Source organism: Solanum tuberosum, unplaced genomic scaffold (assembly GCF_000226075.1).
Source record: "Solanum tuberosum cultivar DM 1-3 516 R44 unplaced genomic scaffold, SolTub_3.0 scf00505, whole genome shotgun sequence".
NCBI classification, from domain to species: Eukaryota; Viridiplantae; Streptophyta; class Magnoliopsida; order Solanales; family Solanaceae; genus Solanum; species Solanum tuberosum.
The window spans coordinates 264,944-282,000 of NW_006239422.1; the positions used below are offsets into that span (position 1 = coordinate 264,944).

Consider the following 17,057-nt stretch of genomic DNA (forward strand, 5'->3'; position numbering starts at 1 on the left):
AATTTCCTCACGTTGAACTTGCATTTCTCGATCATGTGACCGGGAAGACGAACCAACATTGTTACTTTGAGCCATTTGTTGGTCAATATCATCCGCAATTATATCTTCATGCTCATAGACCATAAATATTTAATCAGTACTTTGGTATTCTCGTAAATAATTATGTAACATTGTACAAGCTATGAAAATTTTCACTTGTGTATCAATAGCATAATGGTTCATGCCTTGTTTCAGTATTCTATATCTATTTTTCCAAGCTCCAAAAGTTTGTTCAATCACATTGCGCAGAGATGAATGCCTATAATTAAACAATTCTTTGGCATTTTGAGGCTCTGCTTCACTTCCTCGGTAATCTCGCAAATGATAGCGTAGTCCTTTGTATGGAGTTAAAAATCCTTTTGTGTTTCAAAAACCAACATTAACAACATAATATTTATCTACTAACAAACATTTTATAAAGAATTACTAAAAGCATATGTGAAGTAAATGAGACAGCTTTGTGTAAATAAATAATATTTATTCTAAGGATGTAATTTAAAGTTACCATGTGGCGGAAATCGAAATTGTGATGTTGGTTTAACAAGTGCATTCTCAAGTACTTTACTATCATGTGCAGTACCTTCCCAACCAGCAGCAACAAAGGTAAATCACATATCAAAATCACAAACACATAAGACATTTTGTGATGTTCTTCCTTTGCAATTACGATATGCTTGTTGCACCTCTTTAGAAACCTCCCCTTCTATATATGTTCCATCAATCGCATCAACACTATATGTTGGTGAGAATAATAAATTTTTATGTCGGTGAAAATAATAAATTTTAAAAAGTAATGATGTGATTATAAATTTTATTTACATATGAAACAAATGGTTAATAGATATAAATGTGGGGTTGTTTTAATACAAACTCATGGATCAATTTTTGTATTAAAATATCTCAAATCATGATATGAAATTCTCATATAATTTCATATCATGGTTTTTGGAGAATATGGTATCACATCTCATGATATGGAATCGTGAGATGGAATCAGCCTAAAATCGCATGTCCAAACGCTGATTCCATCTCACGATATCATAATGTGATATGGTATCGCATGGCCAAACGCCTACTAAATAAAATATAAGACAACTAAAAAATCTACCACTTGACAATTCTAAACAAAATATAAGACTACTAGAAAATCTATAACTTACAAGTATTTTTCACTACATAATTAAAATCTATTCCTATCATCTCTGCATAAATTGGTAAGTTCTTCTTTTTAAGCGTTTTGTTTTTTGTAAGAATTTGTTATTGTTTCTTGTGATATGAGATGGATAGACTATGTAAAGAGAAATGCATGTGATTTTTTTCACGAAAACTGATTTTAAGACTTGGAATCATAGTTTGGAACGATTCAATTTACATTATGGTGAAGTAAATAGCGTCCACAATAGGTGTTTCAACAAGATGCTAGATTTTGAGAATCAATCTCAATCCATTCAAGTTGCTTTTAACAAGCAATGTGAGAAACAAGAAGTGAGCATCAAATTAGTTTAGAGGCTTCTACTAATGTGGCAAGGTTCCTCTTGGAATTTGGATTGTCTTTTCGAGCTCATAATGAAAGTGAGTCTTCAAAAAATAAAGGTCCTTTTTTAGGTTTTTTGAATTGGCTTGGAAAAATGCTTCCGGATATAATGTTATTTTAAAACATGCTAAAAAAAATGATATGATGACTTCTCCAAAAAAAAATGTTAACGTTACCCGTGTGCCACTCCTAGCCTTACCCTTGAATCACTCTTAGTGCCCCCTATCTTCAAATCCTGGGTTCGCCTCTAATAATACATAAATATGTCATTCACCTTGGCTTCAACTTGCATCTATGCCTTCCAATTTTGAGTGTGTACAAGTAGACACTTAAAGTTATATAAAATTGAACAAATAGATACATTCGTCCTATATATGTGACGTCATACATGACAATTTTGTATTTTATGTGGCGTCCTACGTGTATTATACCAAATAATAGTGTGTGTACTTGTTAAATTATGTACAAATTTAAATAGTTACTTATGCTCCATAACTATAGTTCCTTTTGCTATGGAGGTTGCAGTTGTATATTTCTGTCTGTTTGTATATTTCGCTTGCGAATATACAAGTAGGGTAAGTATATACAAATTTTGTATTTATACATTTACGAATTTTTTAAAACTTCATTTGTATATTTCTCTTGCCAATATACCAACAGAGTAATTTATTATGATTTTTTCTTAAATCGTATACAAATAGCTTGGATAAGCATATACAAAATTCTAAATTTATACAATCAGAAACCGAATTATACACATTCCGAATTTATACAAATCAGATAAATATTAAGATTCAAGATTGTGCGTAACTATATTTGCAAATGAAAATTTCCCTAAGCAGTAGCTATAACGTTTAATATGGTTTAAGTGTTTGTTATTCTCCACAATTTTCCCTATAAATTTTGATGATAGCATCCAAATGGACCATTTTTAAGGCCCAGCCCACACTAAGCTCCCTCTTCATTCATTATAAAAATAGTAAAAAAAAAAAAAAGGAAAAAACTTTCTTCCTTCCTCTAAAAGCTAAAGGTTCCTCAGTTTTGCTAAAATTTCACACATTGCAGCAAAAAATTCTCTAATTTTCCCAATCAACATGACTCAAGGTATGCAAATTCTCTCTTTTGTTGTTTTTTTTGGATTATGAAAGTGGATTTGAGTCTATAGTTGAAGAAAAATAGCATTTTTCTCTCCAGTTATTTACTAACCTGAAGTGGAAATTTTACTATTCAGATATGAAATTTGAAGTTTTAGAATTTGATAAAGTAACTTAGATTCCTCATTTTATTGAGTTGTGTCTTTCAATTGATCCCAAAAAAGTTTAATTTTACTCCTATTATGTAGTGGAAGAACAAGACACTAAAGAAAGAAAAAAATATGCTTTGAGAATTAGGTTTCAAGGCTTAAGCCCTGAAGTGAGGCTAAAAATGCATACTTTTCCGAAGAGGCGCCACTAAACAAATGACAATTGATATTTCACTTTGTAGTTAAAAAAAATCAATTTATTTGATCATATATGTGGCATTCGTGCTTATAATTATTAGTGTTTGTATTTTTTCTTCTGTTCGCGTGTTTTCATTAAAGCCTATGCTTTATTTGCACGTTATGCTTAAAGCCGTTGTGCTTTTTGGTTTTTGATAACACTTGTAGAAGCACCTTTAGTGGTCGTTTGATAGAGTGTATAAAAATAATGTATAATAGGGTGTATTAGTAATACTTTTATTAGTTATGCTTGCATTAGTTAAACATAGAATATTTTTTATGCATTGTTTGGTTTGGTGTATTAAAAAAAGTAAGTATTGTATAAAAATGTGTATTTACAAAAGCATCCTCCACAATTATGGTGGAAAAGATGTAAAAGTGCTTTTGAGGGGTAATTGAGTCTTTAACCATACTAATGCATGTATTAAGTCCTTTGCATTACTAATACCTAGAAATTTATATACATGGCATAAAAAAATGTACCAAACAAGGTATTACTAATACACAAAGCTAATGCAAGCATTATTTTTGTTAATACACTCTACCAAACGACCCCTTAGTTTGTTCATTTTGTGCACAATAGGATGTGACTTAGTGGTCGATGAAGTATGAGGGAAATCGTGAGGTTAAGAAAATGCTTGGTAATTTCTATTTATCTGCCTAGGATTTGGTGGGCAGAGACTCAGAGTTACATGATTCATGTGTTGGTGGGAGGTACTACATATTTAGTGTAATATTCTATGTGCACGCAAGGTGGCTCGGACATCACTGTCGTTAAAGATAAGACACTACTAAACTTAAGGGACTAATTTGATTTTTTTTTCTCCATATTCTTCTAACAGATGGAACAAGATGTGTCATTGAAGGGGATAGTGAAGATAGAATCAGTGGTTTACCAAGAAATGTTATCGATCGTATCCTTGAGCTCATACCAGTTGAAGATGCAGCAAGAACTAGTATTTTGTCTCGAAACTGGAGATATATTTGGGCAACATTTCCAAATCTGGTGCTGGATGACCGCTTCCTTCATAATTTTATAGGAAAGCTCCAATTCAACTTCACAGAAGCGGTAGATTGTATTCTGTTATTGCATATGGGGAACATTGTGAAGTTTGTTCTTGACACTAGAGGAGTTTTTACTGCAAATTCTTCATATGCAATTATCGATAGATGGATTCTTTATGTCACCAGAAATGGAGTCAAGATGCTAACCCTTCACATTTCAAATGATGATACCTATACTCTGCCTTCTTCTATTTTTATTTGTTCAACCTTGACATATTTGAAACTCTCCAACTGTGTCTTCAGACCACCCAATCCCTTTCTTGGTTTTCAGAATCTTATTACCCTTCGTCTGGAAGGGTCAACCTTTGTGCCAGCCACATCATTTTGTGTTATCAAGGCTCCCCTTCTTGCCAGATTGGATTTGATCTTGTGTCGTGGTACGCAATACCTAAACATTGTTTCACCAGGGCTGAAGTTCTTGTACATTCAGGACAGTCACTCATATCTCGTGCTAGATTGCTTTATGAACTGCAAGAATATAAGACTGTTAAAACTTGAATTTAACAGAGTGGTTGATGATCCAACAAATGATAAAATATCAACTTTGGAGAAGCTTCTTGTTAGCTCTCCTGCACTTGAGGTACTCCGTTTAGATTCATTCTTTGTTGAGGTAAGATATTGACTACTTGTTTCTCTTGATATCTTATAGTGATGGCAATTTCGTATGATTCTAATTATTGTGTTTTCTTCAAAGCGTGCACGCATTGTTCCGAATGGGCAACCTTCTACACTCAACTGCTTGTGGCATCTATATTTAGATGTAGACTTCAGCAAAATGGGTCAGATTTCTAATGTTCTGCAGTTAATTAAGAGTTCCCCCAATTTGAGGAAACTCCGTATTTCGGTAAGAAAAGAAAATATATGCACGATCTGGTTCCTTTTTGCACTTCATAATTGTGAACATGAGAATCTAAAATAGCTTGGTATTTTCTTCATATACATATTAGGTCCATGCTACAAGTGACAATGCTGAAGCAATCTTGAAGTATCTTGATACGCCATCCTGCCTGGAACAACCACTCGACAAGCTAGAGCACATTTTCATCAACTTTTTTAAGAGATCAAAAACTGAACTGCTTTTTGTAAAGCTATTGCTTTCTCGCACTCCATCTCTTTTAAAGATGTGCATTGACCAGGTTGCAGACATAGACGTTGATATTGCCTTAGAATTGATGCGTTTCGCCAGGGCTTCTCCGAGGGCAGAGCTATTCTATTCTCGGATAACTCTGTGATTTGAGTGTTGGAAGGCAGACTGATGTTTATCCGTTGTCAATTAGTTTTGTTAAAACAAGGGATGAATTGGCAAATTTTGTAAAAAATGTGTGGTACCTTTGTGCATATGTTCTTCACTAGATGTTTTTGATGCTCAGCATGCGTCGATGTGTTTGATATGACTAGATGTCTTTTGCTATATTTCTTTGTATTCTACTTCTGATTCAAGTTGCACTGGCTATTGAGAAATAGGGTGTCTGATGGTTTAGCATAAAGTGTTATTTTTTTCACACCATTGTGTATATTGCTTGTTAAGATTCTTGTCACTATTGTACATATTGTTGTGCTATACAACTTTCCTGATAGTTGTCTAATTTCCTTGTGTTTTTGAACAAAGAAGGCAGCTGAGTTTCCTCCGGAAACAAGCCTCTCTACCTTCACGACGTAGGGATAAGGTTTGTGTACTCTTTACTTTCTCCAAACTATGTTTGTTGTATATGTTATTGTTGTTGTTTTGAACAGAGAAGGTAGGAGGTTGTGGGAAACATATGAAGCCAGATTGTTAAGTGTTACTAGTTGCCAATCTGTAAAGTGTTTTTGGGCCAATAGCCACATTGGTTTGGGCCATTACTTTCACGTATGATCACTGAACTTTACTTGATTATTAGTCTTAGATTGTTCCAACAAGTAGTATTATTGAGTTAACTCACCTTTGGAGAATCGCGACCCTTTGTCCTCACCTTTTTATATAGCATATGTTTCGTGGAGGAGTTGTGATTGTCTTTTTATGAGGAAAAGTCGAAATAGAATTAACTTGAACTTAGACATGTTATTCGAAATCTCAATGAAGTTTAAGTACTTTAATGTAACAAAATATTTTTATTTAGTTATGAAGTAGACAAAGTTTGATGATCATAGGTAAAATTAACATATATGAAAAGTATCTGAATAATTTAATGTTAATCATTAAATTACGACAAATACAATGAGAACTTAATAAACAAGTAGAAGCATATTCTAAATCATCTCCAACCCACCTCTCTTTTACTCTCCATTCTCTATATTTGGAGAGTAAAATAGAGAATGCACTCTCCAACCCCTTTCCATATCATTCTCTATACTCCATTTATAGAGAGGTGAATAGGAGTTCTTCAAATTTGGAGAACTACTATTCACACTCTCTATTTCACTTTTTGAATAATTTTATTATTATTTTTCATTACTTTCTAATTAACATATTATTTTACATATAATGTCATTAATTAAATATCTAATATTCCTACTTCTTTTAAATGTAATATAATATTTTTAAAATATATTATTTAATATATACTACTTTCATCCCGAATTAATAGTATTTTAATTTTTCTTAATTTTCGTTCGACAATATAATTTGATTTTATTATTAATTTTCACTATAAAAAATACACATAATTAAAATGATAAGATGAAAAATTTAATTTAAAAATAAAACACATAATATGATATTTTAAATACAAGATAACGATACAATACATAACATAATAATTAAAATACAAGATAAAATACAATACATAACATAATAATTAATTCGCAATGAAACAAGAATCATGCCGAAAAGATGTTGAACGTGCATTCGGAGTTTTGCAATCACGTTTTGCAATATTTGTAGGACTGTCGCATTTTTGGAGAAATGAAGTGCTACATGATATAATAATTACATGTATTATACTGCACAACATGATAATTGAGGATGAACGTGATCTTAATGCACCAATTCAAGATGTCGTAGAGGCTCCAACTCCAACGACAAAAATGGAGGTAGATGAAAATCTCCGATTTGAACAACTTTTAGCTAGACATGAGAAAATTAAGGACAAAAATGCTCATTTTGAACTCCATTATGCATAAATAGAGCATTTATGGGAGCAACGTAATAATTTCAAAAATTGAGTGTTTATGTAATGTTTATGTAATTGTATTTCACTTTTATTTGAATTTGTCCATTAATTTGTATATTATATAATATTTTGTTGCAATTTATGTTATTTAAAATTTAGAATAAAATATAATTTTATATTAAAATAACAAAAATTGAAAAAATAAAATTTTATATCACAAGAAAATTATATAAAGTAATATTGAGAAAAAGAAATAAAAAATGTATATTATGAAATAAGAAAATAAGAATGAAATAGAAATAATAATATAATATTGAGGAGAGAGGAAAAAAAAAATTAGAGAGAAAAATTGAGAATTGGGTTGGAGTTGATTGTCTGGAAAAATAAAAAAACTCTATATTTAGAGAGTAAAATAGAGTGTAGGGTTGGAGATGCCATAAGATCAATCAATTGGATAACAGATCCTCGTGTATACACTAACAATGATTAATAAAAAACTCAAAGAAATAATATAAACGCTAAATCAAATGGTGTAGACGTGTAGTATGACAAATGAAATCTCTTCTTCTTTAATCAAAAGATATCGCGTTTGAGTCCTAGTTAAGAATGATAATGTCTAGAGTGTTTTTCCTTTACTAGATTATACACAATAACAAATTCGAATTAATCAGATAAGTGAATTTCAAATATCCATATGAGTGATGCTTTTGTCTGAGAGATTTGTTTTTCTTTTTAATAATTAAGGGCCAAACCCATTATTGATCCAAAAAAAAGAAAAATATATCTATCATATCGTTATATTATTATTATTTTTTCATAATTTAGTTTTATGTGTTCCAACTTCCAAGTATTGTTCTAGTTTTGTACAAACATATATACTATTGTGGATTATTATTGTCCACAAATCTTGATCAACATTACAAAGTCAAGTTGATATTGATAGTGCATAAAGTTTGATTAAATATTATTCAAGTTTTGAATTTTCAATATAATGTGTTCCTCACTTTATATTATGCAGTTTACTTGTACAAATTCATATCAAATCAAACTCATGAATAATATTTTCTAAAGTCCAAATTCCTCCCCCCTTGTTCTTGAGGTCCCCCACCCCATTCTTTCTCCATCTCTTTGGATATCCAACGACAACAATAACATATCGAGTATATTTTCACAAATGAAGTCTGAAAAGAATGAAGTATACACAACTTTTTAAGAGGTAGTTTCCGATAGACTATGCATGAATCAAGTAAAGCATATTAGCAAACATAATCGATCTACGACACAATATTATTCTAATAGATTCATTTTCGCTTGCTCACAAGACTTCCTCTTTATTTTTTTTAGAAAAGGGGACAAGTCAAGTAAGTATTTAGATTATCTATTAAATCTTTCTAAAATAACACACACATCTCGTCCTTCATTCATTTTCGCTACGAAAAATACAATTTTCATTAAAAAAAAGTAAGTAAAATAGCTAAAAGTACTTGATTCATTTCACACCTTTGAATTATTATCACTCGAATGACTTAAAAAAATAACAACAATCAGTATGATCCCATAAGTGTGATCAAATCTGAAGAAAGTAGAATACACGCATACCTTATCCCTACTTTGAGAGGTAAAATATCATTAAAAAAAAGAATTAAAAAATTAGATTTTAACTTCATAGACGATAGTGATTTGCTGACAACTCGAATTTCCCTCTTAACAACGTACCCAATACCAACAAAGTTGGCTGTCTTCATATGAGATAATGACAGAAAAAGAACTTCTTACAATTCATATTATTATAACAATATCTTTTTTTTTCTGCTTTATTTTTAATTTTAAAAAAATGCTTAATTTTTCATGTTGTCTTGTTTATATGATTCTAAAATTTGATGCTTCCAAAGGAATATCTTTGTAGTTTGGGAGTTTGTAAATTCAAATCTATTGTTTATTTAGTTTGTCTCTGCAGGCTATGGAATCTCTTTGGAATTTGCTGCACACAAAAACGCATTCGATATTTACATCAAATCATATTAATATTAATCATTATTAAGGAGCGATTCGATATGAGTTATAATAATGGTAGTATATATAAAGACATGCTATATATTCATCGAGTTAGTGTAAACATCCATCATTAAAGTTGAAGTCTATCCACTTCGAAACAATTCAAGATATGTGATATTTGAAGTTGTGCTTATGCTTAAACTCAAACATATATAATCAAAGTTCAATCATTTTTGCATGAACTTCACTCGTGTGGTTGGATTCAATCCTTTTTTTTTTATTAAAGTTCGTCCATTTTTGTCTGAACTTCAGCTATATATAACTTCAAACACCACAGGTCTGAAGTCGTTCTGAAGTTGGTAAACGTGCAAGAAATTTTTTAAAATGGATACAAGTTAAATAGCGGCCGTAAATTTTTGACCCACAGGCCACAAGTATAACACCAGATATAAACACAAATTCAAGTAGACTGAAGTTTTTGGTCCCATCATATTAAATGGTGCAGTAGTCACCAACTTTTTAACAAACTTTGAATATAGAATATGGACTGTTGTAAATTGTGTTGAAACTTCATAGAAATATATATTATTATTTTTATGATTGTGGTGTCCGGACCAGCTTTCTTGCACCTCGACTAATTCCAACAGGTATCAGATAACTCTGTACACCAAGGCTAAGACTAGGACAGATGGGAAGAAATATGTATTTCTGCATAGAACTCACTAAAGTCCAAGTCTTTAATTAAAGGAATAATTGTAAACCTTATGCAAGAGGAATAAAAGCATCACTTACCTATATAAAAATATTATATAAGAATGAGCTTGTTCCTGCACCACCAACACCATTGCCATAATAATATTCTTCAAAATTCCTAAAAACTCATAACAATGGCATTTTTAGCTACCATTTCTGGCCTTGACAGTCTGTTCCTTTCCAATACCCTAAACAATAACTTTACTTTCAGTAGAAAGCTCCCACCTAGTCAATCTTACAGTTTCCTTCACAAGAAAATCAAGGCTAGCAATGTCGCGAACTCATTCCGAGCTTTTCAAGTCAAGGAACAAGAAGTTTCATCCAAGGCAGAGAAATTCATCTTGCCTAAGTTTGAGTTTCAAGAATACATGGTAATGAAGGCAATCAAGGTAAACAAAGCACTAGATGAAGCAATACCAATGCAAGAGCCTATAAAAATTCATGAAGCCATGAGGTACTCACTTCTAGCTGGAGGAAAACGTGTCCGGCCGATCCTCTGCATGGCTTCTTGTGAAGTTGTAGGAGGGGATGAATCCTTAGCTATACCTGCAGCTTGCGCGGTTGAGATGATCCATACCATGTCACTCGTCCATGATGATCTTCCTTGCATGGACAACGATGATCTACGTCGTGGCAAGCCCACGAACCATAAGGTTTTTGGGGAAAACACTGCAGTTCTTGTAGGGGATGCACTTTTGTCTTTGGCCTTTGAACATGTGGCTACCAAGACTCAGAATGTGACACCCCAAAGAGTGGTTCAAGCCATTGGGGAATTGGGTTCAGCCGTTGGCTCAGAAGGGCTCGTGGCAGGGCAGATTGTGGACTTGGCGAGTGAGGGAAAACAAGTTAGCCTAACTGAACTGGAGTACATTCACCACCATAAGACGGCGAGGCTTTTGGAGGCTGCTGTGGTTTGTGGGGCAATAATGGGGGGAGGAAATGAGGTTGATGTGGAGAGAATGAGGAGCTATGCTAGGTGCATTGGACTGTTGTTTCAAGTGGTAGATGATATTCTTGATGTTACTAAGTCATCAGATGAGTTGGGAAAGACAGCTGGTAAGGACCTAATAACAGATAAGGCTACATATCCTAAGTTGATGGGGCTAGAAAAGGCTCGGCAATATGCCAGTGAGCTGATGGCTAAGGCCATGAATGAGCTAAGCTACTTTGATTCTGCCAAGGCAGCACCTCTTTATCATATTGCTAGTTATATTGCAAATCGACAGAATTGATATGCTGAATAGGACGAAGACGATGTATATACCTTATTGAACTGTCTGTATAAGTAAAGGTAAGTGTGATGGAACTGAACTTTGTGTCGTATTTCTTCTTATGGGAACAGGTAAAAGAATATGAAACATGCCATATAAATAGGGTAAGTTCATCAAGTTGGATCATGTAGGTATCCTATATCATTTCTATATTAATTAACAACTATATGTTAGTCACCAGTTTTTTCAAACATCTATGTTACTCCAATAACATGAATCATCAGCTCGAAAGCGTGTAACAGAAGTATTTCCACCCAATCGAATTGCCCATTAACTATGACTACAACAAATAAAATAAATAAAACACAAGAAGTTTTTACTACTTAATCTGTTCTAAATTCTTTTCTATAATTATGAAAAAATAAAAGGGTAGTCAGGTGCACAAAGCATCCTGCATTCATGCAAAGGGATGCACCCCAAGCGATATAGAAAATATGGCAGTGCACAAAACTACCCTTGGCAAACAAATCTTATGCAGCACGAAAATATCGCACTACACCAAGTGATTAACATTAATGCTTTGCTATTAACATTCCAGATCTGAAAATAACTTTTGGCTACACACAAGCATTAGGAAGAGTATGTATTACATATATAACTCAGGCTATCATTCAGTCAAACAAGGATGAGTATGTGTTTTATTAACAATATACATGGCAAAGAACTGTCATACAGCCTTCCAAATGCTAGCTTACTATACCTTGTGACAAAAATCTAATCCTCAGAAATGCAAAAGATGATATAGTTTGTCTAACCCATGACTTTTGGTCGCCAACCCTCAATGACGTCCTCTTTTAGTGCCCGCGTGTTGATGAATGATTCTCTGGAGAATATACTCTGAGCACAAAACAAATTCAGGTATGAGAAACTATCCAGTTGGCAACTATCTCACCAGACCGATAAATGCATGTATAACTATTATCTACCAAAGAATTCCATTGACTCGTCTTTTATCTTTCCTAATTTGTTCTCTTTTATTCATCTTTTTATCTGTTAGGGTTTGGAGGAGGAGGATTTTAGGAGGTACAGGAAGAAGAAATGGTGTAAAGAAAGCATATTATCCTTGATCCATATTCTATTATCCATAATTCTATTTCTCCATGCACCTCCAAATACTTCCGAGTCAAAGCCGAACCAAATTTTAGGTTTAAGTGGGCCTTTAGGATCTCCAATAAGATAGAAAATCCTCATCTAAGTTTAATGAATGTTGCACATGCACATATATATCAGAAGGTTGGAACTTGATATTATTCATAGCCAATAATAATGAAAGAAACTACATAAAACTGAAGCTGAGGGGTCAATTTTCCACTAATGACAACTGTCTGTTGTTTGTTTTTTAAATCTATGAACCGAGACATTGAAACTAGTTCTAAGGATATAAAGAGAGATTACAACAATTTTGAGGAAGGCCATAAATCTTAACTTTTGAGACTGACAAATAAAAGAAATTAACAAAGTCAAGATTGCAAATATCTATAGATTGATCATCTTCCATTCATGGGTAACAGAGACTATTTAGGAATTACAGGGAGACGAAGCTAAGTTAAGGATCCTAAAGCAGACACAGCAAGCAATTGCTGCCTAAACTGAACAAGGATCTCTATGTACGGAATAGTTATAAGAACAATATATGAATAAACAAATAAAGATAACCTAAAGAAGGAACTCTGCATAAGCTTCGGATACCTTCATGTATGATTTCACGTAGGAAAGTGAATCTGGAATAGACCAATTCTTATAGTGCCCCAAAGATATTTCTAAATGATATAGCTTTGGTCCAAGCGACAAATCAGCAGCAGATACCTCATTTCCGTTGATAAATGGACCCTTCAGTTGAAAACAAAGAATAACTTTGTCAACAGTAGCTAGAAGCTGGAAGGAAAAAAATCTAAAATTAAACTGTTTGAGAAAGATATGCATAAGGTGGATTTTCACATTTGTGTAATTCAGCAAATTCACAATTCCCACAAACCAAGACACTTGTTTCTCCTTTTCAGATTTTTAAATAAAGATTCTCTCTTTTTCATCAAAAACAAGGGCTTCAATAAAAGATGTTTTGCCTTTCACACGGAAGGGAGAAAACAAAACGTCAAGTATAGTTGAAGGTTGTGGCCACCAACAAGTACTATATTAATCAACTCAAGGTTAATTTGGGTTCTTTTATTCATCTTTGATCATTCTCCTTATTTTCTTCCTGCAATACTACTATTAGAGATACTAGCAGTGTTGATGCCAGCTTTGTTTTGATTTGGAGAAGATTAAAAGAAGAAAAAAAATTGAGGTACGAAAAATGAAATGCGTGTCTCAGCACAATTTCTTCAGGCATACTGATTTATTGATTTCCTGCAATGTCAAACTAGGCCGAAGCAGATCTAAGATTTGCCTGATCCAAGTAAACCCAACAAATTGCAACTAAAACAAGAGTGAAAATCACTTTCATCTAACTTCAGCAGCAATGTTTTAGAAGCAAAAAGCATAACACAGTGACAAGGTCCATGAGGCTTGAAGTGAAAAGCGAGAAGTAAAGCGTGCGACTCTTAAAAGTGAAGCACGTAATCAACAGAAAATTTGAAGGCCCATACATATTTGAATTTAGTACTACAATAGTCAAGTTTCAATTAAAATAACTAATTTAACATCCAATACATAATAATTTAATCCAACTCCTCAAAGTGAGATTCAAGAATTGACCGTTTCTCATTTAAATGTTCGCCACTTATCTTCACACATTAAGCAACAAACCCATTGTTTTGCAACACTTCTTTGCTTATCACTACAATGCACATTTTCCTCGGATCCAAGCAGTGATCAATTTGTGAATCTTGGCAAAGGCAATTAAATTAGGTTAAAACCCAAAAACAATCACTTACATTTTCTTTAAGGTAATCATTGAAAGCTGTCAGCTCATCAAGTAAAGCCTGCTCTGTTCCATCAGTGGGGTCTTTGCTTTTCAGAAAAGCAACAAACTTCGGGAAGATCTTTGATCCACTACAAAATTATGGAAGATAATGAGAAACAGTTGTGCACTATATTGGCAAATGATTAGTAATTGGATTTCATAGGCAAACACAATATGAATTAGCAGCATAACTATGGCTACAAAGTGAAAGCTGATCACAGATACATACATCTCGGTTGGGAACAGTGGAAGTAAAAATGTTATTTTGCAACCTTACGACTACGACCAGTTTTTACTATTTATTCAGGAAAACGATTCAATGTAATAAGAACAATGCTTTTGGCTGTGGATGAACATTAAAACTGCTGTCAAGAATGATGAGAAGGGGATGCCATGTCTCTAAGTCAAAGCAAGGAAGGGCCTGTTTGACAGCTATGGTTGAATTACAACTTACATGTACCTTGAAAGCTAACATAGCCCAGAGGATAGGATATCTCTTTCTATGAAACTTCAAAGATTAAATTAAATGTATAGAAGGACTTAGTTTTTGGTATAGCTTTGTTAGGCACACTTCTGTACAGAAATTATCTTGTAAATCCTCAGATATGACAGAGGTAAGGCAAAGTTCCCCTCTTCTTCCGTAAGCCTACTTTCATATCTATAGAAGTGCCCAACCTAGTTCTTTTTTTCTTTTTTTTTTTAAAAGGATCAATTCTTTTAAAATGTGTGGTACGTAATGGAACAAAAACACAAATATGTCACTTGAGGGGTCAAAAGATTTGAAAGACTGATGAAAGATTCAGAAAACGTTCAACTCCTGTTATTGATTAAAATAATCATATAACAGCTAGAAATGAACAGAAAAGACTTTTCAAAATCAAACTGTAGAATCAATTTCAGCAAGAAGAAGTTATATATAACCATGCATGCCTATTTTTAAATGAGAAAACTGTATGTCAATGATGGCCACATGTAAAACCTACATGGAAGCCTTCTCAGGAGGAGTTGTCAGCGGAGGTTCAGGGAACTTCTCCTCCAGTGCCTGTGTGATGACATCTGAATCTGGAACCCATTTCTCGTCAAGCTTAATAAGTGGAACTTTACCTTCAGGGCTTATCTTCAAAAACCTAGATAAGTTGTTATCAAAAGAATGTCAATTACTCAACAAAATTGCAGCTTGAAAATAATACTAATTTATCATCACTTGTAGCAACAACAGACTTAGATGAACGGGTATTAAAACTAACCAGTCAGGCTTGTTACTTAAATCAACAAACTTCATGTCATATGGAAGGTGCTTTTCCTCCAACGTAAGCAAAACCCTCTGAGTGAATGGGCCTGAATGAGAAAAAGAAAGCATTGTGACTCCAAATTCTCAACTTAAAATGTTGTTCTTTTACTAATGCCACTAGTGCAATAATTTGTACCTATGATTTAATAGGCTAGTCCATAGAAAAGGTTAATTAACTGACATGTTCAAACTACAATTCCCCAATAAGCACTTCATGTACTACACTTGCCACCGGCAAGAGAAATTCTAACAGAAAAATTGCAACTTTGAAGTTCCTATTTCATTTCCCTCTTCTTGCACAGGTCCAACTCCATCTATACTGAGCTTCACATAGCATAATCATTCTCAAACCCAGATAAAGGTGGAGAATTGCGTAGGCTAATGATTAATATAAAGCGAAATGGATACAGATCATTGAATACTCGTTTGAATAAAGCGAAATGGATACAGACAATTCAAATCCAACCCCAACTAGTTAGGGAACAAGGCCTAATTGATTGAGTTTGTTGTTACCTATAGTATTGTGTTGTATTGTTACTTTAAACTACAATATTTATTTTGATTATTACTTTAACTTTATTGCATTGTATCGCTAAATTTCTCGTTATGAAGTCACATTTTATGTATCGACTTATTCGTATGATCTCATTTGCCTTGTTTTTTTTGCAATTTGCCTTTGCTTATTTTTTAAATAATCTTATTTATCCTTTGCGCTAATTCTTTTTTATAATAACTCTACCCTGCACCCTACTTTTCTTTATAATATTGTAAGTTTGTCTTCATATTACTAATATGCAGCATTATGGCTGATTATGCAACGACGGAAAACACATAATCTATCCAAATATTATATTCATACAAATAATACAGTACAATACAATAGGATATGTTATGAAACGATATGTAACAACCATCCAAAACAAGCTGTGAAAGGTACCCCAAAAATTTATCAGTAGCAAAATTGTTCTTGGGAATGAAAATATCCTCATAAAAACACTAAACTTTAGCGCAAAATGAACAAGCATCAGACAATGAACTCCAAGAACAAAGCTGAACAATTGAGGAATTTTACAAGAGAAACCATACAGTCACCAAGCTTATTTGGGGTTATGATTGATTGTTTGACACAAACTTCAAAAGGGGTGTCGACTGAAACCACTGATACAGTGAAAGCTCTTCTGGGTGCTCTAAACTTGGTGAAATTGACGGGTAAAAAATTGATCTTTATGAATGATAATATTCTAAAAAGCACTAACTTTTAGTATAATCATGAAATGCTACTCTGCCTTTACAATCCCAAATGAACAAGCATCAAACAATGAACTCCAAGAATATCAGCACATATAAAGATATCAAAGACATAAAAGCTAAGTAATTGAGCAAATTTTCAAAAGGAGAGACTTACAGTCGCCGAGCTTGTTAGGAGTTGTGATTGATTGTTTGACGCAAACTTCAAGAGGGGTGTCGAGTGAAGCCGCCATTGATACAGTAAAAGCTCTTCTGGGTGCTCTAAACTTAGTGGAATTGGAGGTAAAAATGGTGTTTTGGAGTCGAGGTAGTTGAATGCCCGCAAGGTGTTTGATAGAAGTCGCAAATGAAGCAGCTGATGGTGTTATCTTTACTGTCGACATGGTG

General features: G+C 33.2%; 3 protein-coding genes across 3 annotated transcripts; 2 read left to right on the forward strand and 1 right to left on the reverse strand.

Moving 5' to 3' along the window:
* Positions 1-2,579: 2,579 nt before the first annotated feature.
* Positions 2,580-5,579, forward strand: LOC102586914 (F-box/FBD/LRR-repeat protein At1g13570-like). Its single transcript, XM_006364578.2, has 4 exons — positions 2,580-2,677; positions 3,896-4,728; positions 4,813-4,962; positions 5,066-5,579. The coding sequence occupies exons 1-4, from the start codon at positions 2,668-2,670 to the stop codon at positions 5,348-5,350; spliced, it is 1,278 nt and encodes a 425-aa protein (XP_006364640.1). The 5' UTR covers positions 2,580-2,667; the 3' UTR covers positions 5,351-5,579.
* A 4,274-nt stretch (positions 5,580-9,853) lies between these two features.
* Positions 9,854-11,329, forward strand: LOC102587251 (geranylgeranyl pyrophosphate synthase 7, chloroplastic-like). The gene has a single exon (XM_006364579.2). It carries the CDS (start codon positions 10,093-10,095, stop codon positions 11,188-11,190), a length of 1,098 nt encoding a protein of 365 aa, XP_006364641.1. The 5' UTR covers positions 9,854-10,092; the 3' UTR covers positions 11,191-11,329.
* A 462-nt stretch (positions 11,330-11,791) lies between these two features.
* DHAR2 (dehydroascorbate reductase) lies at positions 11,792-17,057 on the reverse strand. Its single transcript, NM_001288124.1, is given in 6 exon segments — positions 11,792-12,066; positions 12,919-13,059; positions 14,103-14,220; positions 15,115-15,258; positions 15,379-15,469; positions 16,828-17,057. Coding segments are annotated over 6 exon segments (807 nt in total). The 5' UTR covers positions 17,054-17,057; the 3' UTR covers positions 11,792-11,979.